Here is a 27,039-nt window from a genome sequence, read left to right as displayed (position 1 = left end):
GACTGGCGGCGAGGAACAAGGGCAGCGGTGCTAAGTGCAGCTCCATCTTCAACGCCAAAATGTTATGTCCAATAATACACAGACAAAAACTGTAACGAGAACTTTATTCATGTCACAACACGCACCAACCAAGATCACGACACTTGTGTCGCTTTACGACACTGTGTCGTGACACTATAAGCGTATGGAAATATTTTACCAAAAAATGAGGCCGCTACCATGCTCACTAGAAAAATATGCAAGTCTATCCTCAAATATACGAAATATGTCTTTACGTGAAACTGGACCGTGGTGCAAAAAAAGGTTGGGGACTGCTGTATCTGTGCTGAAAAAATATCCACAATGTCATCGATTAATCGACTTTGACTCGACTTGACTTGACTTTGACTAGTCGAGTACAAAAAATCTTTAGTCGTTCAACCCCAACTTCACACCTTGGTCCTGGCATTGCAGAATACCCTTACACGTACTGTGTCCAGCCACTGTCCAGGCTTACTGTACTTCAGTAGCCGGCAAACGTTCGGGTTGACTTCAACCCCCCCCCCCATTTGGTGTGTTTGCCTTTTTATACATAGCGGAAAGGCTGCGTGATAAAATCTGCCTTATGACAACGTTGGTGTAAACCATTAGTTTTCCGTTCCAGAAGCTGCTTGCCACCCCCCATCTTAAAATGCCGCCGTCTAACCCGAAGCAGACGCCGTTCCGCCGCTATGACACTCACATTGATGTCATTGAATCCAAGAGAATAGGCCTAGTGAAGCGAGTACTACCCCCCCGACCGCAGACACCGGCCTCTCTCTGCACCTGCAGGCCTGGCGGAGGGCATCCACTTGATGGTAGCGTTGGTCAACCCAATCGGAACTGATTACTCTGCTTCCAATCAAGCACTCAATCATAACTTGAGTCCATTTTTTACTCAGCCATTGTTACAGTGTAAAGGAATGTTTAAGCCCGATAGCCACTCCCTATGCCTATCCTTTTCTGGTATTTTTGTGGGTCTGGTCACCGTTTCTGTCCTCGTGGATTTATGGTGTTTACAGATGTGCTCAGCTCCTGGAAAAACAGTCCAGATCTCCCCAGCCCTCCAGCGGGGGCAGCCATCTTTAATCCAGTAAAGAGCGTAGGGATTTGGCGGCCTCCCCGGCCCCCGCCTGAAGGCGCTTTGGAAACCTCTCGGCCGTGAGAATGGGACGGTGGGGGGTTGGAGGTGTGGGCAGGGGATGTGTGGAGCCCATGCAGGGGGGGGGTAAGGTGGGGGTGGCCGGCCCTCCTCCATCCTCTTTTGTGAATTTACTTAATCTAATTTGAGTGCCCCACAACACCACGTCTCCCAGTCTCTTCCTTGCCTGTTGCACCCCACCGCCGCCGCCCCCTCCCCAAATTTCAAACATCAGAACAAGCTGGACTAACTTTCACGCATTAGTGGCGAAAATGGGATTTGTTTGGTTTAATCCAATATCCTCATAGGAGTCACAGTAGTAAGTGGAAGCACCACCTGAAAAAGTGACGTTAAAAAACTAAGCCGATACAATCATCAAGCGTATAAATGGGTTTTATATAGTCGGAGATTCCCCCCCCACCCCAAATTGGGCGCGTCCTCTTGGGGGTGCACGAGATGTAATAGCGGCACGGTTATAATAATTACACACGTTTATATTTTTTTTCCCCACCCACAAGATAAAGTATGTGCATGTTGAATTCATTCATTCACCATTAAATAAATAAAAAGGCCAATAATATACAATTTAGAAGGTAATGAAATGTAGAAATTGCGCATTAGATAAATGAACCCATGCATGGATTAAATTAATACTCAATTTATTCAATCGTTTCACTATAGGTAAAAATGTAATCAATTAAAGGTCAGTTTAATCAAAGCAACTAAATAGTGAAACTATGTATTATATAAATTCAACCTAATATGAGATTATATTTTGAAATTTAATTAATTAAAGGATTTGATTATTTCACATTTAAATAAAGTAATGATTTACTTCATATTTAAAATAATTAACTATTTAATTCTATTTTTAATTCCCATTTTGTCATGTGTTTCAATCATGTGGATTAGCTGTGGAAAAAATATATAATGTATGTAATTAAATAGGTTCAACATACAGTAATTATTAGGTTGTAATTCCAAATTTTATTCATTAGGAAAATTAAATGTTCACATTTAATTTGATTCATTATTTAATTATTTCCCATTGAAATTAATTGATACATTTTATTTAATTGGCACTTTGTGACGTTTTGATCATGTTTATTAGCTATAAACAGGCTATTTATTTATCTATTGCAGTATTATTCAATTGGTCCAACATCAGTATTAAATTATACATTACTTCTAAATTGAATTAATTGGAACAATTTCAATGAGACATCTTGATTAATTCCTAATTTCAAATTTCAATTAGTTCATAATTTAATTATCTATTGAAGAGGTTCACCCCCCATGTTTATTGATCATGTATATTGGTTATCAACAGGCTTTGGATGTTAATGGCGGTGCGTGCCTTAAAAGGGACGCTTTAAAGCGACGTGTCAACGTGTTGGAGGTCATTTGTATTTCACAAAGGCCTTGTAATGCTGCCCATGGGATGCAAATGGTGCGCTGCTAACAAGTCGCCCCTCCCTCATCCCTGCCACCCTTTTGCCGTTTCACACCTCTGATTAACTCACCGTGATGCCGTCCGATATCGAGCGGGTATTAACTCATTAGGGCCGCTGCCTTTGAAGTCGCTCCCGGGCATCATCGGGGTCTCGTAATCCCTTTTTAATGGCTCTGTGAGTGGTTCAACAAAATAATTAATTTGACAGCCTTTCTCACCTAAAGCACTTTCTTTTGTGCATGAATGAGTGGGAAATTGGCTGATTGATTTCGGAAACTAGTCATTGTTAACCAGCGGTGAGTTCTCCGCTGGCCTAAACCCTATCAGAAGCACTGACCTACATTTGCAACCCAAATTCTAATATGAGTTCCATGAAATTGCATACATTTATTCACAACAGTCTATTCTCTTCATTTAGGAGCATTTCTCTTGGCTGCAGTGCTTCTAGTACGTGTTTGTGGACATTAGATTTTTTTTTTTTTGTCCAATCAGATTTCAGCCATCATATGTCGCCATGTCACTCTAATCTGCCCATGGCCTTCGAAATCGGGAGTGCTGGCCAATGTACCCTAAAGTCCCTGTAAAGTGAAAATGAATTTGAGAAACCACGGAGAAGAGTTTTGTTAACAACCCTGCCAAATTTGAATGATTGAAAAACTCCACAAGTTCCTAAAATGAAGCTTCAGTTTGTGAAAAATCAATTTGTTGTCTCCGCTCTCAAATGCATTATACATTATTTATATATATATATATATATATATATATATATATATACTTATATATATGCGTGTCCACTGAATGGATGTTATTTCGCCTATAGCCTCTTTTATTTTGCCCTTCACATGTAGCCCGCCAGTTAGCTCGCAAGCTAACCCGAGCGCCTCTTGGCATTCCTGACCTCCTTGCTTTGGAATTAAAACAAAGACACCGAGCTGTTCGGTCAATTGTGGCATCAAGGGAAGATGCATTTTCAGGGCGTAGACACAGCAAGTAATATTGACTAAGTAACAACTGAAATGGTGAAAAACAGTTTAACGCTATATCTGCACAATCCTGTACGATACACAGTATCGCTCAGTCTTTGGATCGACTTGCTCTCAGTCATACTTCAAAATCCATTTTCAAGTCTGACTTTTATGAAAACAAGAGACATTGTGAGGTTTCTTTTTTTATATATATAGTATTGATAGTTTCTGTAGTTGAAATGTGATAGTGGTAGCATTAAGAGGTTAAGAGATTAAGTTGGGTAACTGAAGGCCCAAGTACCGAATGCGCGGCCCGCCACTGTTGTCAACGCTCCACGCCGACTAGATGCGTTATCAATCCGCTTCCTCTGTCCTGTTCTTCCTCCAGCTTTGTAATGTTAGTATCTCCCCCCCCTCCACCCCTCCTTCTTTAACTGGAGGCAATAAGGTGGTGAGGGCCAGGAATGCGGCCATGGAACTGTAAGGATTTATCGCACGGAGGCGTGAGGGCGGCCGCCGCGCTGCAGCTTCACTGTCTGCAGATCTAACAGTTTAGTGCCAGCAGCATTCCCACCGTGGGGGCAATGCGTTGTTTTACGGCTTCGCAGTTTGATTAGGCAAGACCGCAAACTAAGGGGGCTGTTGACGCTGGATTCTTTTCTTTTTCTTTTTTTTTTTTTTTTTTTTACTGTTCCCCCCCCCCCCCCCCCCCAACTGATTTCACACCAACGATTGTTTTGAGGCCTAACATTTATGTACTTTTAATAAATACACACAGAACCCCACGACATTCCACAGTTTGCGACGTTATCCCCCAATCAATGCATCATCATCATTGAATGTTGTCTTTGAAAATGTAGAGCGTAATAATTTTTGATAGGATTGTTGTTTACTAACACACCAGCTTTTGGCTGGTGATGATGCTTTTGATAGCGTGGTGGTTTCTGAAACCAGTTGCGTCGGCGTTTGTGATAGCGTTGTTGTTTTTAAAACCAATTGCGTTGATGTTTTTGATAGCGGCCGTTTTTGAAAGCGCTAGCGTTGTCCTTTAATAATAATAAGAATAATATTTATAATAATAATAATAATGTTATCATTGGCATCTACACTAAAATTGTCTATGTGTCACCTGTTTGTGAATCCTTTCAAAAAGTCAGCTTTTGGTTTTTATGTAAGCGTACTATTTTTTTTCTTAAAAAATCTTAAATGTGATTTTCCCGAATGAAGGCCTTAGTTATGATCAAAAATGACAATCATTAAATCTGACGTTCAAAAGTTTTAAACACAATTTGTCGAACCGTACAGTAAATGAAAAAGGCATACATATTAAGTATGAAATATATAGTACATTGCGGTACTTGTGGTCACATTTATCGAACGCCAGGTCTAAAATTTAGTCAAAGGGGCCTTAAAATATCTTCAATCAGTCTCCCTCAAACCTGCAGCTACCCTGTATATCATTATTTAATGTTTGTCGCAATATTTATGAACTATATGCCACCATTCATCTCCATCTTCTTCCTCTACTTTAGCTTCTGACACGCAACACACACACACACACACACACGTTTTGCTCTCCCCTCCCATTTAGTCTCTTTCCACTCGTCTCACTCTCCCTCTCAGGTTACCAGTACCAGCAGGGCTTTTCTTGCTTCCCAAATTGTGTGTGTGTGTTCTTGTCCTTGTCCCTGCCTCCTGGTTCGCGAGGAGCCACCCAGCAGCCGGCCTGTGATTGGGCCACCCGAGCACGGGTGGGAGGTGGCGGGGCGGGATGGGGGCTCTCTCGCCACGGCGGCGGGTGTGCTGACTGCTCCGGGACGTGTTTCAACAGATGGTCGAGGTTGGAGGGTGTCATCACATCGGAGAGGGGATTAGAGGAGAGAGGTTGTCTTCCAGGAGCTGTGTGGTCCTCCCTATTCCTGCCTCCTCACCGCCATCAAGTCCTTTATGAGCGCAGGGAACACTCGCAGGATTCCTTTTGCTGCGCGCTGCCCTGTCAGGTACGTTTCCAAACATTCCCCTGCGTTAAAGTCTGGACGTCAGGAGTTGAGATTCATAGCGGTGCTGTGTTAGGACTTCAGTTTCCACCCCTTCCAAGTCCAGCTGACAGGAATTCCCTCTGTCGCAAATTCCTACGTCTCAAGGGATTAGTAGGCAGCACATTCCATTAATGTCATTTCCCCCCCCCCCCCCCCCCCCCCCCCCCCCATTGCCTGAAAGTAGCTCAGGGTATTTGGAGACTCTTGTGTGACAATGTTGTAGACTGTCTGCGCAGTAAGTATCCTAAATTTCCCTATCAAGTCTTGGTTTCGGAACATTTTTGGCAGGTCCCGAAATAGGAAAATGAAAAATGTCCACGTTCCATTAACTCACTTTCATAAATCTAATTCCGAGTGCACCTCTGGCACACCGGCTTTTTGGCCAGAAGAGGACACGCTCATCATCGCAGTAACTTGGAGGGACCTGCAGAGACTCTGAATGTGTTTTCTTGCTTCTTCATTTTATCGGATGCTGGACTTTCTCCCGGGATTGATAAAATGTCTGTCTGTGTGTCTTCTGAAAATTGCACCTTGGGGGTATGTGGTGGCAAGGGGGATACTGGCACCTCACTTTGCCGCTGTGTGTAACTTTAACTCAAGCAAGAAGGGAAGCGGGAATAAGATGTATAGTATTTATATCCCACGACAGGGGCTGTGTGCGCGTGAGAGATTGCGCAGCTGTAAAAAGGCGCATGGGAGGCCGTGCGGGTGAAAGCCGCTGTTGTGCGAGCCGGTGTTGACCCTGGTAAACCAGCCGTTAGCTGCGCTTCCTGCCTGCTACTTGAAGTACTTAATCCCCGGTAGGCTGTGATCATTGCGGCTTTTAAGACTGAAAAATGTGGCTGAACGATCTGATCTGAGTATGAAAACCGTGAGACATTTGGGTTGTGTTCTCTGTTACTTCGGCTTGCCGTTCTCTCTGGCATGTAATCGTCGGATCGAAAGTTGCCCAGTAAAAAAAAAAAAAAAAAAACAGCGTGACGAAACTCAAATATTCCAATCCGCAAGGCAGTTTGCTGGGTTACATACCGACATTATTCTATATTATGATATCACGACCAGCTGTCACGTCATGAAAAGCTTGTAAAATGTACTTAGGTGTTTCCACCAAACCAAAGTGAATTGAACCGCTTCAGAGTTCAAATGCAAAGTGAGACTGCTTGAAAAAGGTTGTCTCCATCCACTAAATGGACACAGTTTAAAACCAAACCTGACAAGTGTAAACAGTCTGTAAGTGGTCTTGGTCCACTTATGTTCTGCGCATCATGGTTCAGTTGAAAGTGTTCACACTTGGACAAACGGACATACTGTAGATTGTTTCAAGCGAACCAATTGTGAAAAGTGTGAATACAGCCTAGAATCGATCTCACTCGGAATCACTTCTTAGGTGGGCATCAGGTTTTTGGATGGTGGCATTCACACTTGACCAAACAAGTAAAGTTTATTTGAACCAAACCTGACAAGTGTGAACACTCTAGAAGCGGTGTCGGTCCACTTTTATGGTGGACAACAGGTTTCGGTTGACGGCATTCACATTTGACCAAATGGATGACGTTCGTTTGAACCAAATCCGACATGAACCCAACCTGGAATTGGTCTCAGTCCGCTTTTGTTCGGTGTGCATCATTGATTGCGTCCACACTCTACAAAATAGACGGAGCTCCTTCGAACCAAACCCTACCTGACAAGTGTGAACACAGTAAAGCAGTTTCAGTCTACATGTGTGCTGCCCACCAGGTTTCGCATGATAGCATTCACACTAGTCTAAAATGAATCAAACTAACAGAGCAATGGCACCAGTTTTAACCAAACCAAATGTGACAAGTGTGAACACAGCTTGTAAGGGGTTTGACTCCACTTGTGTGGCGCACACCGAGTTGCAGGTGATAGCATTCACAATTAAACATACCATGCTACCTGAGCAAACATTTTGTGAACACAGACCTCAATACGAGCTCAACTTGCTGCTTCCATCTTCCGAAATGTGAGGATTTTGTGTTTCACTGTTGGGCAGGCACTTTATATGACGCTCCGTGTTGTGTTTAGACTGCAAGGGCAACCCTTTAAAACTGTTTAGCGTCAGCGTGCTACAAACAACAGCGTACTACGTGAACGGCAGCTGCTGCAAATAATTAGGACTTTGGTAGGGGGTTCGACTCTGGCCAAGACAAACATTAGTCCAGTAGCAACTCTGTCATCTTCTCAGTCATTTTTTTTTTTTTGTGTGTGCGTCAGACTGTAATTCCCGTCACTGAGCTTATCTAATTACTAATTGGTGGGACAAATTTTTGCGGCTTGTTTTGGAACGGTAGCAGTGCGCTATGTGTCGTATCTGGAGATCTGCAAACACTCCATTTTCTTAAGAAGTTTTTGTTGCAAGGGGGGAAAAGGCAGCAGCACATCACGCTGATCTTTTAAGAGTGCCCTCTGCTGGAGACCTGACAGTTAAACTAGTTTACATTCTCCTATGAGAGGTGGCCAAACAATGACTCTTGATTGATTGATTAAAGTGACAGGAGATTATTTACCATTGATTGAAAACAACATTAATGTAATCAACATGCAGAAAAGGGTGCTTTGGTGTCATACGTTCTCACGTACCTTTAAAAACATGTTGATTAATAATGATATCAGCTTGAATTACCATATTATTTAAAAAATAAATAAATACATTTCAATTTAAACTTAAGTGATTAGCCCTTGACGAGCAGTTTCAGACTTTACATGTTGTTATTTCTATATATTTTTAGAAGGTATCTCCAGGGGTAACACGCTATGCAGCATTGATCTATTTTGGAGCTCTCACAATGCACCCCCCCAACAAGTGTTTGTTCAGCCTCTCATTTGAGCAGCGAAGGTCAGGACAAGCAAGCATTCAACTCGTCGCCGTCACTGGAAGGAATTCTGACGCGTTGTTTAGTTAGCTAATTTAGCTTCTTCCTTTTAGTCTATGACTCACATCTGATGAAGGCGGGCTAGCAGTGGCATCGAAAATAAGATGGTAGCCCCTTCTAAACTACCTGTACCTGGAAATGTTTACTAAAGTACCAGCTTTAAAATAAAAACATTTTTTTGTTTTGGCCACTTGTTGAAGCGACAATGCTGTTTTTGTGTGGAACAACTGCGTGGAAACGTCGTGTGAAGGCAGTGAATGAGTTCAATAAGTGATGCCGGTGTGCCATATAAAGGGCTGCAACAATCGCTTTCAACGCAAAGGGTCTGGAGAAGCTCGGGTGACGTACCCCTCTTGCGGCGCTCCGTTATTCCACAGGTGTCAAACTCAAGGTCCGGGGGCCAGATCCGGCCCGCCATATCATTTCATGAGTTCCGCTTCAATCATGTGCGTGTACTTCATGTTCTTGTGGACCAAAATTTCAAATTCTCTTCACTTTTAATAACATTGAGAAATGGCAAGCATTAAAAAAAAAAAGAAAGAAAGTTAGGAGTTTGACATCCCCAGCTATTGGTGGGATGTGTGAAAGGGGCTAATGAGTGGAAACGGAGGTTCAATCTGAAACACGAGCTCCAACGTAATCTTCCCGAGACACGGCCGTGAATAAAGGAAACATAGGAAAACGTGTTCACACACACGCACCCTATGTGCAAGCCCCACCCCTCCTCCGTCCTGCGCCCCCCCAGAGGGCCGCACTGTCCCTGCTTTGTCATCCCCCCTTGTCTAATAATCCCCTCCCCGGGGAGAAGCAATCTGTTTTAGATGGCAAAGAGAAAGGGCCCTGTCTGTATCGCGTACAATTAAGCGAGCCTGTCGGAATTCTTACTTTTTTTTTTTTTAGAGGGCGAAGTGCCGCCACTGGGGGGGACAAGGGGTGCTCCTTTCATCCGCTGCCTTTCCAGAAAGGAGATAATGGGGTGGGAGGGTCAAAGTGAAGGGACTGGATGGAGAAAGGGGTTGGTGGGGGGTGCAAATGAATGAATTCCTCACCCCTGCAGCCCCGCTCCAGCACTTCCACTAATAGAAGCTAGCGTTTGTTTCAGCTCCCCTGCTTCTTTTCTCTGCTTCGCCCCTGGAGCCAGTGAACCCATTCAGCCTCTGCCAGCGCTCCCCTCCTCTACCCGTGCATGTGTGTGTACCAACTTGGCCATGTGCCGCCGCCGCTGCTAGCCTCCGGTGGCGTTGGCGCTAAACCGCCGTGTGCGTGGATGCAGGATTCCTCGGACCGACGGCGTCACGTGACCAGCGTTACCTGCTTTTCCGAGGCCAGTTCAGCCGAGTTTGTCTGCAACCTGCAGAGCTTTTTGGGATGATCTGCATTCTTTCGGCTTGCCAAGGAATGGAAGCCTTTGGAAGGGTGAGCTTCTTTAATGAGTGTTTTAGTTCATAAATTGATTGGTTTTTCCTGCGTTGATATTCCAAATCTCCATTTTCACATACTACATGAAAGTTGGTAGACATTTTTTATCATCGGTAGACACACAAAAAGTCTCAAGAACCCATGTCAGAAATGATCGTATGTTTATTTCAAACATGCAGTACAAAAAATAGAAGCGTATTGGTGCAACATCAGGAAAAAAAAAGTTCAGTATCACGTTGTCACGTGATTCATTTTACATTTTAACATGATAAATTTCATGTTTTAACATGATAAACTTCACGTTGCAACGTAATAAGTTTCACTTTGTCCCGCCAGTCTGAAACTGAGTAGGAAGAAGTAAACACAACGCCCATTTCTGGGCATTTCCAGGGGTGCTTCAAAAAATAAGCTGCACTGCTGCCCTGAGATACGAGTTTAATTCATTGCGTGACCATACTCGTAACTAAAAAAAATGTAAAAAACACTTGCATCCCAAATCATCTTTCCCTACTGAAATGCCATTAATTATTATCGTCATACAGCACGGCAGTAAAGCTTTGATATCAAAGTCCTTCCAATGCTGCATACTGGCATTGAGCCTCTGTCTGGCCCTCCTTTTGACCATTTGATACTTTCCAGCGCACTGAGATCTGCGTTTTATTTGTCGGTGGTGATAAAGTCAATTAAAATACAAATGAGGTTACGGCATGCTTTGGAAAGCCACACATTCGGCCAGAGGCAATGGAAATGTGAGCCCCTCCCCCCTATACAAATTACAGGTTTACATGTCTGTCTCTGTTTAACTGAGTCTTACTCCGACACACACCGCATATGATACCCCCCCACCACCCATACCCACTCACACGTGAATGCCCACGGCGGAATGTTGAACTGGCACAGGTGCAATCAGATGAATCTGGTTTTTACGAGCGGTGTCACGTTGGCGCGCGAAACCTTTTTGCTGTTTACGGCGTCCAAGGTCACGCTGGCTGCCTCTCGCGTTTGACGACACTTTTACACAAGAATACGCCCGCACATGCTCCGTCCGCATTGTCGGGAGGGGGAGGCGGTTTGAGTTTCACGCACGAGCTGCCAGGAAACCGCCCTCACTCTACGGAATCGACCGTTTTATTGAGAGCAGTCGGAGATAAGAAAATATTGAACTCGCATTAGTTTTGTAGACTCCTCCGAGGGTGAATTCATTTGCCGGCAATGGCCCGAAGGAGCAGGAATTTTATCCTGACAGTGTTATTATAGCCCTAAATCATCCTCCGCGACTTGACATTTACTGAAATACTGTGATTATGATAAGAATTTATTGGTGACTTGAGGGGGGAAATTTAGCTATTAGTGGAGATAAGGTATTTTTCAACCACCCTCATGTTAAAAGCGAGTCCTCACAGCTCGTAAGTAAAGGGTGCTTTAAAATACAAGTTAAAAATGTTTTTCCCTGGACGCAGACAAGCACATTTAGTAGATTTGACGTTCCGAGTGACACCCAACTCGTCCTGTTGAGACCGACATTCTTGAAAACCTATTTAACTTTCCGCGTCACGCACCAAAGTGGATTAGAGCCCCGCTTCTCTCGCCCAAATGAAAAGCCCATTGAACGCGCTGAGAATGTCCATGAATTCATAGAAACGCGAGTCCATTGCCGTATTCTCGACAATTACCTCAGTGGAAACCCGTTTACAGCAATTAGCCGTCCCTTTCTCTTGTGGTTGGAGGGGGAATCATTTACTGTATATCGAGAAATATGTGACATGTCAGTAAAAAGACAAGGAAGCCACCTGTGAGAACTCCCTCCCGTTTTCTTGACTCTCTCCAGAGCTCCTGCGGCCTGATGGAGTGTTTCTAATGGGGGAAGAGAGTGCGGCTTTTGGCCAAAGTGGCTGGAGAATTACAAACGTGTTGTATTTTATCCATCGGAGGCTCACTAATGGTTTCCATCTACAACTACCGAGCAGGCCTAACAAGAAATTGCTCGCTTTAAGGCTTGTACAGTACACTCACGCTTGACAAGTGAAACGGGAAAAAGCAACATAGTCTTGATAAGATGATGGGGCCGCCGTAGTGCAACTTGGCATCGGGCTGTCCAACTTGTCAGTCCAATTGATTCTCAATTGGCCATTTAGTGAGCCGTCATTTCTGCACGGAAGCCACTCGCTGCTCGTAGATATTTTCTTTTTCCACTTGTAAAATGGAAGCCGCCTTGGAAAGCATCAAGAAAAGTTGATTTTATAATGGTCGATAGACCGAGTTTACTGAGGCCCTATTTTGTTAAAATAAAGGATAATATTTTTTTTTTTACATAATTTCATCGTCTAATTCTCTCTCAAATTTAAATTAATGTTGGACAAAAAGTAAAGTTAATTTCTTTTGTTTCCGGATGAAGAATGACATTGACTCGCAAGGAAAAATAATTTTGTGCGTTAAAATAGACTTGAACGCAGTCAAACAACAGTATGGATTTCAGAAAATTAAATGAAAATACAAATTTGGACATGGCACGATAAAATCATAGGAAGGCAAAAAGGAATTTATTGAACATTTGGGACATTTTGTACAATCAGTTGTAAAAGCTATCCTTTTGAATATGTTGTTGGAAATTTGACAAGTAAATCTTTTATTTTTCAACATGCAAACTATTAAATTTCATTGGCTAAGGACGTAGTTACTCAGAGATTCATATTTCAAATTCTCAATTTTTTTGGGAACACCCCATAATACCGACGTGGCCCACATTTAATTATTAAAACAGACAGATGTGTCAGCTCATTCATAAATGATGGGGGGGGAAAAATGTAAGTTAAAATATGTATGTAATAATAATGTTTTGTATTTCAAATTAATTTAATTCTAATTAATTAAAAACATTTTTAATAAAACAAATTAATAAAAACAAATGCACATGTAAAAAAATGGAATTTTACTATATTTTTTTAAATTTACAATAAATGTTTTCATTTAATGTAAATGCTCGGTGGTCTGTAAGTGGCCCCTTGGCCACACTTTGCCCACCCCTGCTCTATAGTCTAAAGAAGGCAGCTTGCTGCTATGACCTTGGCTACATGTGCTTGAAAAACATGCCCCTCTTAAATACTTCAAAACCCGGCGGACCACCCTGCGATTTGGAAACCTCATTCCCCTTTTTTGGAAGTCTTCTTGGATCAGGATTCATTTAATTACACACGAATGATGGCGATTGGGAGGGTATGGCCTGGCAACCTTAGCGATACAAAAGGTCTCTTACCCAGTTGGGAATAAAAATGTGGAGTTTCTAGTCCGATAGCCAAGTCAAGGTTGACGTTTCGCTAAGGCGAGGCCATTTTCCTTCAACCCTTGATGAAAATCCCACCCTAGACTTGTCAGAGTGAAAGTAGTTTTTAAATGCAACCGATAACCTTCGTTGGACTTGGAGCAATTTGTGTAATTTTGGCAGAGGTGGCAAGAGTACTCACACGCTGTACTTAAGGAGAAGTACAAATACTTGTGTAAAAGTAGAAGTACTGATTTAACTCCTTTACTTACAAACGTTTGAACATAAAAGTAAAAAGTACAGACTCTCAAATGTACTTAAGTAAAAATAATTTTTTTACTGTCAACTGTAGTAGAGAGTGGGATAGGTTGAGCCACTTGTCTTTTTCAGGATCAGTACAGGAAGGTAGTTCATTTTCTGGGGGAAACTAATACTAATCTATGAATATATATTTCAGGATGTTGACCCCCCCCAAAACAAGCAGATTCAATTTGAACGTAACAGTTTTGGTGATGTAGCCTATCCCCCCAAAAATTGACTTCTGGCACAACTTACCCCATGCATGGCTTGACTCGTACCTCAAGCCAAACCTGTATGACAAAAAGTGTTGTTTTATTTTATTTTATTTTTTTAACTGCAAAGTCCCCCTTAAAGTACAGTGACAAAGTACAATGAATTCCCACCACTGGATTTTGGTCAATCAAATCATCAGATTTAAGGGTCTGAAAACAGACGGGTTTGAGCCTTATCGCAGTGTAGACCTGCAACCAACGCAAGGACACAGCTCCCCTTCAGGGTGCCCAGCGCCTCTAATGGGAAGGCCTGAGCGAGCGTAGTATAGGACGTTAACCTTGGCCTGGCGTTGGCAACGGACCCCGACACAGGCGCTCCTCAGTGTAAAAAGGCCCTCCCTCGTCAGGCCTCGTGGCAGCCGACCAGCCAAATTCCCTGGGATTACAGAAATATTTGGACAAGCCTCAATGTTAACATAAGGCCTTCCCATAATCATTTTCCCCCTCTGAGAGCGAGAGGGCGAAATCAGAATGAGCTGCAGTATGTCCCGGTGTTTTGTGTGGGAGATGGATGGACTGGAATAAGATTTTCAGGATTTTAGGTGCACTGAAATGGCCATTGTTCTCGGTCGCCAGTTGACGGATTTATTTCTCAGCGGCGTGGCATCTGGTTTGGGTTTTGACTCGCATCTTGTTGTGGGAACGTGAACCTCCTCACCTCTCCCGCCCTCTTCATGTTAACGTGAACAAGATCCAGCCTTTTGGCCAGACTCGGTGGATACTTAAAGAGGGATGGAGGGGGCGATACCTGGATCAATTTTCCACTGTGTGCCGGAGCAAAAGCATCGGCTTATTTGTCTCCACAGTGGGTCTGCTGTTTTTCAGTGACAGCTGATAAATGTTCGGACCGAACAGAACCCAAGCCAGATGCAACCTCTTGGCCATTGTTGAAATGAATATGAGAACCAATCACAACCAGACTCTGACATGACTTTTGTTACCTTTGTTACTCGCCCCCGTTGCACACATTTTTTCCCCCTTCCCTCAGTCTGTCCTTTGTAACCCCCAGTGTATGTGTGTGGGTGTGTGGGTAGCCTCGGGTTGCTGAGGTTGGGTTAAAAAAGTCACCATCAAAGCCATATTACCAATTGGGTCAGGGAACGGTCAGAGTGCAGCTCAGTGTGTGGTTTGAGGCCCCCAAAAACCAGAGGGCATGGACTGCCAAGCCGGTCAAACAGCGCCGCTGTCCCGGTTGGTTACACAAGCAAGCTACTCTATTATGTTCAGCCAACAAAGAGCAACGCTGTCGTACTCAATAACTGCGAGGAAAGCTGCTTGCGCCATTACGGATAAGTGAATGAGTTGCACAAAAATGTGTTGTGAAAGGTAAGATAAGTAGGGTGTTGAGGGTGTTAGAAGTTACATGGTCACTGCCTTTATACTTGCATTGCGTTGAATTTAGGAATTAATCCCCTAAATAGAGGTGATATAAATATACAGCGTAGATATACTACATCATCCCATAGATTATTTCAGTCAAATTGATTTTGCATTATTAAACAACAATCGTCGCTGAGGCTGTATTTGGAAGCTCTTGGTGTATATTTAAGTACTGTTTTTCTGTTTCATTGACAAAGGATTTACTGTATGAAAATGAAATAAAACATCAGGGGGTTTTGTGGATTTGGCCGCACGTGTTCTAAATCATATTTTTGGATAGCTACGTTATGAAGCATTGGAGATGATTTAGAAGCCAACATGTAATCATTTCCTTCTTCATTGGAGAAATGTTGTGTCCGGATGAGAACACCATTCTAGTACGAGGATGCCTACAAATGAATCCGGTGACCTAGTAGCACCATTGGCAAACACGCTCGGAGCCATTAGCGCCGGCCGATTAGCGAATACGGAAGGGAGTGAAGCCGAGGATGAGAGGTGACGCGCAGTTCAAGGGGACGGCGGCAGCTGCGCGACCGCTCGCCGTGTCCGGCATCTCCCTCGGTCCGGACAGCGGTGCTATTGATAGCGTTTTAGCAGAGCGAATCGGTACCACGGGATTTGTGGCAAATTCCACAATGGAATTAATGTCTTGTCCTCATTTTAATTGGCATGAAGTGATTTTAGCAGTGGCGAGTCGTGAATTTCCCTCGACCTCGTAATAGCGCCCCTATCATGTCGCAATTATAGAAACCAAGACAAAATAATAACATGAAACTGTGCCAAATTGATCATACTTTGTGTTTTGCTGGTCAAAGTTGGCTGTAACAAGATTTGCTTTGACAAACCAAAACACATTTCAGAGCAGCCAATAGAAACACCACCATGTTAAGAGAATAGACAGTTGGGAATCATTTAATACAATGCCTTGGAACAAATATTAGAATTGATGTACGTGTGGTTCAATACTTCTGATAAGTGTTTAGGCCAGCAGAGAAAGCTTTGCTGACCCTGACTTCTCACAACTGAAGTCTCGCTGTGTTTTTTTGTTTTGTTTTTTTTTTCCCCCCCATGCCTGGTTGACAGTTGGTTTCAGGTCTTTCACAGCTGGACAGAAATAGAGACATGACATTTTTGTGTGTGCAGAGTCATTGTTTCTGGGAAGCGTTGCAGTCGGACCCTCACCGCAGGAATATGTTTTACTGCGAGCAAGTGTCTTAAGAGTTTCTGAGTGTCACAGAGGTTTGTGTGTGTGTGTGTGTGTGTGTGAGAGATTCAATGTGAGGTTCTGTGCACCGGAGGGGGTGTTTTTCCACGCGGCGCCAATGTTTGCACAGGGCTGTCACGATGACTGAGGCTGGCTGGCTCATCTGGAACGCCGGGACCGAGCGCAAAGTGCTCTTAAAGCACGGATTATCGCACTTCTTGTCACATCGCCGGACGAGAAGCAGACGCGCCCACGTAATGACACACCAAAAACAAGTGCATTTCGTCACTTATCCACGCACACAAAGCGGATTTGTTGATGCATTTCTCGGAAGTGACTGCAAGCCCGGGTGGATTAAATCTGCCAACACGGTGAATTGAGGCGAAGATCATTTGCAATTCAACCTTTAAACATTTTTACAGTGTCTTGTATCGGCAGCCAAGTGTCATAACAATAATGATTTATTTGAAGATACAATTTGGACTCCCTAAAGCAGGGGTGGGGGAGCCTAAGGCCTGTGGGCTAGGAAATGGCCAAAATACCCCTGAAATATCCACTTTGAGCCAAAATGGCAAACTTCCTGTGTCTTTGTTGGCATGGGTTTTTGAGAGTTTTTGTGGGTCTTGTCATGGTGGATGTACCTACCGAATTTCAGGTTCTTAAGAGAAACCAACTTTGGGGGATGAATTTTCTTTGAAGGACACCAGGAAACAGCCAGAATGATCCTAAATTGGTCGCTTCAAGCCAAAAAGGCAGACTCCCTGAGCCTCTTCAGGCATGGATTCTTGAGACTTTTTTGTGGGTCTTGTCAACATAGAAGTGCCTGTTAAATGTCATGTCCTTAAGAGAAACTGTTTTTGGGGGCTGAATGTTTCTACGAATGACACCTGAAAATGGCCAAAATGAACCTAAAGTGTCTGCTTCAAGCCAAAATGGCAAACTCCCTGTGTCTTTTCAGGCATGGGTTTTTGAGACTTTTTTTGTGGTCTCCTGATGAGGGACGTACCTCCCAAATTTCATGTTTCTAAGTGAAACTGGCTTTGGGGGCTGAAATTTTGAACTAATGTTTGGGGCCCATAAATTTAGTATGGCCCTCAGAGGACTCAGGTGTCACATAGACCTGCCATTTTATTTCGAGGCCATTAATTCTGAATTGAAAGCAGTAGTGCAGCATCTCGCCTCATACCCGCAAGAGCATCTTTTCGCCAAAGGCTGTTTATTTCCACATTCAATCCAGTTGTCATCTCTTTATTAGGATGAATGTGCTCCCATAAAGCTTTCGGAGTCATCCATTTTATACTGGTAAGCCGCCGTGTTTTAATAGCAGGCTATAGGGGCCTCGAGATCAGGAGAGGCCGCGAAGCGCTGCTGGTTATCGGTGATTGGCGACTGCGGCGGCGGGGTTAATGTAGCGGAACATTCGTACTGCCCTCGGTGCCCCTAAACGCATCCTCCTACTCCTCCTCCACCCCCCATCCCCCCCTTAGAGTGGTCTCATCCTCCCTACTGTGTCACGCTTGACTCATCGTGCGGGAGGAGGGGCGCGGGGAAGGTGGATTTTGAGTGATGGGCAGTAAGTGGAGCGCAATTGGCCGACGCAGGAGAGCGCGTATGAGTGTGAGCGAGCCAATGCCGCGAGCTCGGTTCGGTCAGACGGACGTCTGCCTGCGGTATGGATGGAGTTGTTTCCACGTGTTGTCTCACCGAGGGAACAAAATGTGAGCTTGCGATAGGAAAGGAGGAGAGTTAATGAGACTGGTGGGATCCTCGGAGGTGAGGTCTGTTTTTCTGCATCCTCACCATTTGTTTGTCAGCTCAGAATATCTGCTTTTTAGCAAAACACAAAACACAGGATAGTATCGTTGGTACAATCGTCATATGTAATGCTGCTGACTATTCTTGCTGCTTTTGTTCACATTCATATCCGTATTTGTATAGAGCATTTATGGATGCATGCGTATTTTATCCCACATAAAATATTACTGACTATTCTTGCTGCTGTTCATGTTCATATCTGCATATATAATCTTAATTCATTTACGATCGCCACAGACGATGCTGCTGACTATTCTTGCTGCTTTTCACGTTCACGTCTGTAAATAGAGACTGCCCCATTTCAGAACTAATAAAGGCTCATTTGAACGTCTTTTGTCCATATGTTTCTTCGCAGTTGACAGCAGTAGGGTGCGAGTGAGCGGGCCGGGTGGACCTCCCTCTCCTCAACTGGACTAACCGCTCCCCAAATATCCATCTCGGACAAAAATGCTGCCGCGGTGGCTGTCCTGTTTGGCGCTCCTCTCGTCTCTGGCCTGGGCTCCGGGCACCTCTGCCTACGCCACCACCCGGGCTCAGGGCCTCAGGGGCCGCATCCAGAGGGACCGCCGGAACATCCGGCCCAACATCATCCTCATCATGACTGACGACCAGGATGTGGAACTGGGTAAGGCGGATACAAAAACATACCTCAAAGGTCTTTCTGTTTGTACGTATTCGCAACACATAATGGAAAATGAAATAGCCGGGCCAATGAATAGCATCTATGTAGCCATGCGCCGCTTGAAGCAACTGATATTTAAACAACATCAGTGCAGCAGGACATGTGGACAGACAATATAACACCTTATTTACAGGTATATACAGTGGACCCCCGCTATTTACAGGGGATAGTGACTGGGCCAGCCCGCGAATATCAAAAATCCGCAGATAATTGACGGCCTTTATAATTGCATTGGATTTATTTATTTTTTTAACCTCCAAAATTCTTGGATAAGCAGGGATAAATCGCCAATAAGTGTTTTGGGGATTTGTTCACCCATCTTCCTCCCAAAAAAAGGAAAACCAAAAAGAAAAATAAGTATTTTTTTAAATAGGTGAATCCGCGGGTGCCGAACCGCAAGTCCACCGTATTCTTTATCCTCTGTGAAAAATAACAAATATCACTGCAACTTACTGAGTCACTTACAGTAGTTGTGAAACTCTTCTTCATTTGTGTCTACATGACTGTATTATACTGCGCCTCAGTGGCCAAGTTGACACCAGAAGGAGCCACAATGAAATAGTCATGATTCAAAAACTGTTTAATTCTTTAAATTTTGTTGAATTATGTTATTTACTATATATTTTTATAAAGTGAATATTATAGAGCGCTATTTTCCTTTTTATTATTGTTTTTTAATTGTTTCATTTGGCGGAGGCTGGAAAGTATTTATGGCATTTCCATTCATTTAAATCGAGAGATAATTTAAGAGAGTTTGGAATTACTCAAGGACTTTTTAATGCATTTTATTCATTTTAACCAATATTTACTGTATCTTTGCAATATGCTACAGTAGTTGTATTAAGATAAAAAAAGCTGTCAAGCAAAAAACAAAAATTTTTCAGCAACAGACAACTAAGTAGATATGTTCCACTCATAAATCCTAGTCCTCTTTACATGAAATATTAAACACAGCCCACAAATAGCCATCTGTCCGATTAGCTGTGCACCTTCTAATTATTTAACCACTCAAGAGAAAATGTAATTTCTAGCAGACGGATAGCCACCATTCTTCCAAAGGTCAAAGGTCACTCTTTCCCACTCCTCTCTGCCTGACACTCACCTGCTTCTCCTCCTCCTCCTCCTCCTCCTCCTCCTCCAGGCTCTCTGCAGGTAATGAACAAAACCCGGAAGATCATGGAGGAAGGCGGCACCACGTTCACCAACGCCTTCGTCAGCACCCCCATGTGCTGCCCGTCGCGCTCCTCCATGCTGACCGGCAAGTACGTCCACAACCACAACACCTACACTAACAACGAGAACTGCTCGTCGCCCTCCTGGCAGGCCCAGCACGAGCCGCGCTCCTTCGCTGTCTACCTCAACAACACCGGCTACAGGACAGGTGGGTGGAACAACCGTGTGTGTGTGTATATGGGCGGACAAACGCCATATCATACACTCTCTTCGATAAAGACGACTTTTAGGAAGAATTGTACAAAAGTTCGGTCGCATGTGTGTCTGCTGGTTTGTCCAAATTTTAGGTGCAATGTCATCTGTTTTTGTTCCTGAAGGATGCACAGCAGCATATCATGAACTCTATTAATGAAAAAAAAGATGACTTGGAAAGAAGCGCACACAATAGTCAGATCCCACGATGGCACTCTAGCACCACTATTTGTCTACACGAGTCCAAATTTTAGGTCCGACGTTCTGATTATTTATTTATTTATTTTTAATTCTGAGTGACGTACAACAGCATTTCATACACTTTCTTAAATAAAAAGGCTTTCTGATACATTTTCTGAAATGTGATCACATGATGCTAGCTTAGTGTCTCTATTTGCGCACGTTTTAATATAATTAAAATAAAATTTGAATATAAAAGATGTTGGAAGAAACATAACATAAAAATCGCATGATAATGCCAGCATCACACCACTATTCGTCCACAGATTTCTCCAAATGTTGCATTCAATATTGTTTGTGTTCTTCCTGAGTGAGGCAGAGCAGCATATCATGTACTCTCTTAACTAAAAACACTTTTTGATAGGTTTTCCAAAATGTTATCACATGACGAAGGCATATTGCCTCTCTTTGTCCACGTATTTGTTCCAGTTGTGTCTTTTTTCTCCTCCCTGATTGATGAATAGAAGCATATCACGCCTTCTCTTCAATAAAGACAAATTTGGGAGAAATTGATAAAAGTTCGATCTCATGATGCTGGCATCACACACCACTATTTGTCCAAGATTTACATCTTATTGCTTTTGTTCTTGCTGAGTGAGGCCAGTGTCTTTTCTTCTTCTACCTGTGTCGAGCAAGGCATAACAGCAAGCAGCATATCATGCACTCGCTTGTTTCAAGACGTTTTTAGTCAACGTCTTCCGTTATATAGTATGCAGGGAACTCATTTACAACATGTGGTAACACGCCACACTGACTGTTTTCACGCTCGGGTAGATGATGCTGTTTTGGTTAGCAACAAGAGTTCAACCGGAACTCATCGCTTAACAAGCTCTCCTGCATGATCCCGGTGAACTATGCTGACGATTTGAAACAGGAATGCGCCATGACTCCTCAGCCTTTGCTCCATTAGCGGCTCCACTTGTTTCAGACATATCGACTCGGTGTTCGCCAGGGCAACATTTTTTTTGACCGTAAGCTACGGATTGCGCAGCGCTGCCTGCCTGGCTGTCTCTGTGTCTGCCGTGAGAAATGCAAACATGGTGACGCCTGGCAGGCCACTGTCGGGCCTCATCAGACGGTGTCTCGTGTGAGTGATGTGCAGGCGGCGCACCGGGCAGCTCGGTAGGGGCCCTCGGTAAGCGGGCCACACGCATACCGAAGCAATGGTTAATTGAACACAAATGCTGATGCAACACATGTAGACAGATAATATAACAATACTCACAGAAATATATTGTTTATCCTCTCCAAAAACATTATTAATATTACAGCATCTTACTAAATCACTACAGTTAGAAGTAGTATTCTTCTTCGTTTGTGTCTGCGTGACTGTATTATACTGCCTCCCGGTGGCCAAGGCGGCTACACCAGAAGGAGCAGCAAAATCAGTTGGATTGCAGCATTAAATCCTGACGCACAAACTGTTCTCTTTTTTTGCAGCATTCTTCGGCAAGTACCTCAACGAGTACAACGGCACCTACATCCCGCCTGGGTGGCGGGAGTGGGTCGGACTGATCAAAAATTCCCGCTTTTACAATTACACCGTCTGTCGGAACGGCTACAAGGAGAAACACGGCGCAAATTACGCCAAGGTATGTCTCCCCATTACATCCCGCAATAAGACCGGAGACAGTTAATCCCTTGCACGCATTTGTTTTCCGGAAAATTACAGGTTTCCCCTCTCCCGCTCATAAACAGACGTCGCTGGTCTTATCACAATGCTGCGCAGGAATTCTGGTGGAATTAAAGGGGATGACTTTATTATTATGACTCGCCTTGGCTCAGTGTTGAGCCGTAACATTTAGGCAAATAAATGAGAAGCCGACGTGTGGTGCGATAAACACCAGCTTGGGGGAAAGCTAAAATGAGGAATGCAGTGCTGGAACATAACAAATATTTCATTTACTGTCTTTACTTGAGTGTACGTTTTTCTGGTTCTTTTTTTAAGCTCTGGGGATGACGACGCAACGTACAAAAGACGTAGATGTAAAGTCAGCTGAGGTTGAGGCGGAAAAGGCGGAAAAAACAGAGACAGCAGCAATGTGAACCAGGGAGCATCAACCATGTCGGCCACCGATTCCGAGAAGCAAGATATTCTCCATCCATGGCCTTATTTAAAAGTGAAATATCACTTTTTTGTATTAAGCATTTATATGGTTTTTCTACATTGCGAATTAGCCTTAAGTCTGGACTTCTGCTTAAGTACAGAACTGTGAGTACTTTTGCCACCTCTGAAGGAATGCGAGGGAATTTTACCACCGTCTGCCGACGGAGATAACTCCTGTCCGTTTTTGCGACGGTATGCAGCCGTCTCGACTGCGTGTTTTCCTCAGAACTGTCAGTGAGCGTTCGCGGTGGTGTGCCAACATCTTCCCAGAGCTCGTGGAGATTTATAGTTTGTCAACTTTTCATGATGGGCTGCGCAAGAGACGGGGCCAAACAAATGTTTAGACAGCGGCGGGAGGCACAAGATTTGCCCGCCGAGGTGTTTACAAGACTCCAACGTGGTCAGCATTTTGTGGTTTTAGAAGCAAATGGACCATCTATTTCCTATTTGGTGAGATAAAAAAAAAAAAGGGTGAACTCACACCAGCCTGACAACCATGCTGTCTCCCTTTGAGACGCTGTCAGGACATTCTTCAAACATTGTGATCTGACGGGACTCCGGTGAACTCAGAGCCACCCTCAACCCTAATGTGGGAATTGGGAAATTAACCCAGTCACACGCAGTGGACAGCTAGTTTAGTTTATTTTTTTCTGTATGTGTTAATCAAAGTCAGGCATCAGTCACCGCAGTGGACAGCTAATCAAAAGCTGATTTTGCTATATCGTCACTATCGGGCCTAAACCTCATATGCCCAAATATGGTCAAGTTCGTATTATTTCACTACTATTATTCACCACATTGTCTGTAATATTTCTGCATTATTAACCAATGTAAAATAGCTAACAAATGTATTAACTTTGCTGAATGCTACACTGTCTGAGAAACTCCGCCTCTTCCCTCACTTTGCGGGAGCCGTGCAGTGTTTTGTCACCTCAAGATTGAAATTCGGGCTGTTTTTTTAGCCAATAACGACTGACAATAGGTTAGATACATTTGAGTAAGCCTGTTTTGTTCAAAATGGATCACTGTAATGCTTCGGTGCAAGCGGCGGTAGGCTACTGTGTATTAAATTAGCTAACGATGTTTACCCTTCGACGTACAGTTGTGTAACTTAAGCCAGTTGTACTTTGCAAGGAGCCACATTACACTTTAGCTTGTTTTGAGTGGGAAATAATCCCAAACTTCCGACATGCTCTGTCTTTTACGCACTCTTTCCTCCGCGCTCGGACTTTGCAGTAATAGTCCGCCTGGAAAAATAATCACCGCACAATCCCTCAATATAAAATAATCTGCGATATTAAGTATGATTAAAAAAAATAAATCTGCAATACAGTGAAGCTGCAAAATATGAACCGTGATATACTGACGGACAACTGTGCTATACTGTAGAGAAGAAAAAAGCTTTTGAAAAGCTGTCGACTGTCGTGAGTTTTGTCCAGCATCCATGCACACAAAAATTCACACTTTACAGGCACGTGTGGCCGCCGCCCCGGCCTTTTAACAGCTTGACTGTGAAGCCTATTCATAAAGCCTTACTTGTGACAATCTACCTTTTTTTTTTTTTTTTTACGCCTCGGTTCTGAACACGCCCTTCCACGTGTCGTACGCCAGGCCCTCGGAAAGTTGGCAAATCGGGGCACATTAAAAAGCTCTCTTGCAATTCTGTAAGGAACAACACGGGGGACGATCAAAACAATGGCACCCGGAGAGCCAGCGGCAGGCTCCTCGCCATCGAGCGGTGTCACGTTCAATAGCGCAGGGATACCCGGACAAGGGAACAACCCTTACACTGTATAAACACACACACACACACGCTGCCAGCTGTTGACTCAACAGATCGGTGCTGTGTGTACTCGTTGAACCCGCCTCACACCCCCCGCCCCCTTTTAAAACCCCTCTCTGAAATAGTGGCATGGTTCGATGTTACACACTTTCCCCGTTTCCTCTCTCAGGACTATTTCACCGACCTCATCACCAACGATAGCGTCAACTTCTTCCGCATGTCCAAGAGGATGTACCCGCATCGTCCGGTGATGATGGTCATCAGCCACGCCGCCCCCCACGGCCCAGAAGACTCGGCACCTCAGTACGCTGAGTTTTTCCCCAACGCCTCCCAGCACATGTGAGTATTTTCTGTCTAGCTGTCTAGCTCTCTGTCTGTCTATCTAGCTAGCTAGCTAGCGAGCATCTAGCCGTTTAGCCATCTATGCATCCAAATATGTGTGAGCTCGCAGTGCTTCCCTCCATCGGGCAGCGACGATAAGCTAACACTCGGACAGCATTAGTGGATGCACTCCGAGTGATGGCGGTTTGAAAGACTCTGCGAGTGGGAAGTCAAAATCAGTGGCTCGCATAGGGCCTCCCGGCTCCCCTCGGGTGCCCGGAACACGCTCCCAGGCTGCAACAAAAAGTTTCTCCCGTCACTTTCCCAGCGTCCCGCTTTCACCCTCACAGTCCCTTTCCCCACTTAACATTCCCTCCCGCCTGTTTGCTCTGTCGCTCCATTCATCCCCTCCCTCCCTCTGTTTTTCCAAGTTTCTTTCTTAGTTTTCTGCCCTCCCCTCCTTTGGGACTTCCTGACCCTGTCCATATCAATCAGTACTTTCTCTCTCCCTGCGCATCCCGGGGACCAGAGGAATGCATTGTGTGCTTTGGAGAACAGCCTTTGTGGCATTATTAATATATTTTTAACTTCCACCCCACACTCCCGGCTGACCAAAGGGGGATTGGGCGTGTGGTGTTGTGATGGATTTACTTTTCCTTTTTTGGTTGGATACAGACTTGATCTTTATTGCCGTGGCAGGGCAAAAATGCTGTTTCAGAACTAGCAAAAAGAGGCTTCGTTTGTTGCCACTCCCAGTTGACGTTCACTGTCAAACGAAACATCAGACAAAGAGAATCTGCGATAAGACGCAGTTCATGGAGTAAATGACGAAGGGCATGCAGAAAAGTGAATGACATTCAACTTGAGCCTTGAGTCAGCGTAGCTCACGGCATATTTCTTCATTGTATAGCTGTACATAAATTATGTTGCAATCAAAAACCTTGGCTCAGTTTTTTAGTTTGAGGTTGTCCCAAAAACATTTTTCTTTTCACCAAAAAACGTTTTTGGGTGAAACCAACCCATGCTTATATTGTCACAGAACACAATATTCTGTTGGTCTTTAAAAAAAACATCCGTCAAAATGGTTTTTAATTTTAATAGTTGAAAACTGTAAATATACCACAAACTATGATCCCAAAGCAGTTTAGCATCATTTCAACCTCATCTTAGAGTGCAAGTAGGTGAGTTTTTCAGTGAATTTCCACAGGGGGGGGGGGGGGGAACGCAAATAGGTACGCATACGAGATTGTGAGATTACTTTAAATGGCCCGTCAGAGCATTTGGATCCGACCCACCCTGCAATTCCATAGACAAAGCCCCACACATTGAACCCACAAATGCTCGTCATAAAAAATAATACACGCATTTCATCATAATTTTGGGTGTTTTGAGGGTTAGGGCAACAAGATTCTCGTGAGAAGAGGCACTCTCTGGCATTAGGCGCCTTTAAGCAGCCATAACTCCGAAAGCATCACAACCCGAGGTGGCAGGAATAGGAGGAGTCGCCTCGTAAATCAAAAGCGCATTCCGTACTTTTGACGGCAACGCTTGCCGGGGATGTGTTTTATTAATGCGATTAACATTCCTTTAGGTTTAAACACTGTGGATGTGGTTTTCCCAACATAGAGTTTAACTGTTGCTAAAGGGAGTTTTGGTAATCCCCTTTTTTCATTTTCTTTTTTTATTTGAGGGAATATTCCTGTCGTAATCCAACGCTCATCCCTTCAAGAAGTTAGCCTGCGTGTTATCCAACTGCATTGAACGGCAGGTGTGACCTCGGCATTCCCGGTTCCGCCGTACCTCGGCGGCCTGGCGACCGGAGACAGGTGCCTTTTGTTGGGGCTTATTAGATCGCCCGGCTCGGTGGGTGAAGAGTTCAACCCTTGCTCACAAAAGCAACGCGGCTCTCGTAGCGGCTCTTCATTAAGGCTTCCGTGAGTGGAATGTGGCCCACTTGATTTACGGGGAAAATAGAAACCGTGTTTCGTGTACCAACATTACCGGGAACGTTTAGTTCTTGGTACATTAGTTCCTGGAACAAAAGGTTTCTGTAATCCCCATGTCTACTACACCTAAAGTGCTAGAAAGAATAATGATGTCATTAAAGCAATATAACATTCAAATCTACGATAAATTCCGTCAATCAGTATCTTTCTGTATGGGTAACAGTCAAAGGTCAGGATTAGCGTTGTAGTTAGGGGTTCGGTTTGTAAGTTAGGTTTATGGTTAGGGGTTAATGTTAGAAAAATATATGGGTGTTGCATGAGGCAGATGATAACTGCGATTTCATTTGTGTGTGTGTGTATATATGGCCGTGGCTGC

General features: G+C 44.0%; 1 protein-coding gene across 5 annotated transcripts in view; it reads left to right on the top strand.

The window, feature by feature from the left end:
- Positions 1-27,039, top strand: part of sulf1 (sulfatase 1) — a 67,565-nt gene that overhangs the window by 23,170 nt on the left and 17,356 nt on the right. For 2 of the 5 annotated variants that reach the window (XM_061666888.1, XM_061666892.1), the window contains exons 3-7: positions 5,409-5,577; positions 18,515-18,784; positions 19,983-20,222; positions 21,947-22,098; positions 24,566-24,735. In XM_061666888.1, the coding sequence (XP_061522872.1) occupies positions 18,607-18,784; positions 19,983-20,222; positions 21,947-22,098; positions 24,566-24,735 (740 nt within the window). In that variant the 5' untranslated portion in view covers positions 5,409-5,577; positions 18,515-18,606. Of the gene's footprint in view, positions 1-5,408; positions 5,578-9,783; positions 9,927-17,990; positions 18,118-18,514; positions 18,785-19,982; positions 20,223-21,946; positions 22,099-24,565; positions 24,736-27,039 lie in introns of those variants that run through there. The other 3 variants (XM_061666890.1, XM_061666891.1, XM_061666889.1) reach the window with 3 other exon arrangements.

This window comes from Phycodurus eques, chromosome 21 (genome assembly GCF_024500275.1).
Source record: "Phycodurus eques isolate BA_2022a chromosome 21, UOR_Pequ_1.1, whole genome shotgun sequence".
NCBI classification, from domain to species: domain Eukaryota; kingdom Metazoa; phylum Chordata; class Actinopteri; order Syngnathiformes; family Syngnathidae; genus Phycodurus; species Phycodurus eques.
The sequence above is the reverse complement of the archived record's forward strand: the minus strand, read 5'-3'. Positions and strand labels throughout refer to the sequence as shown.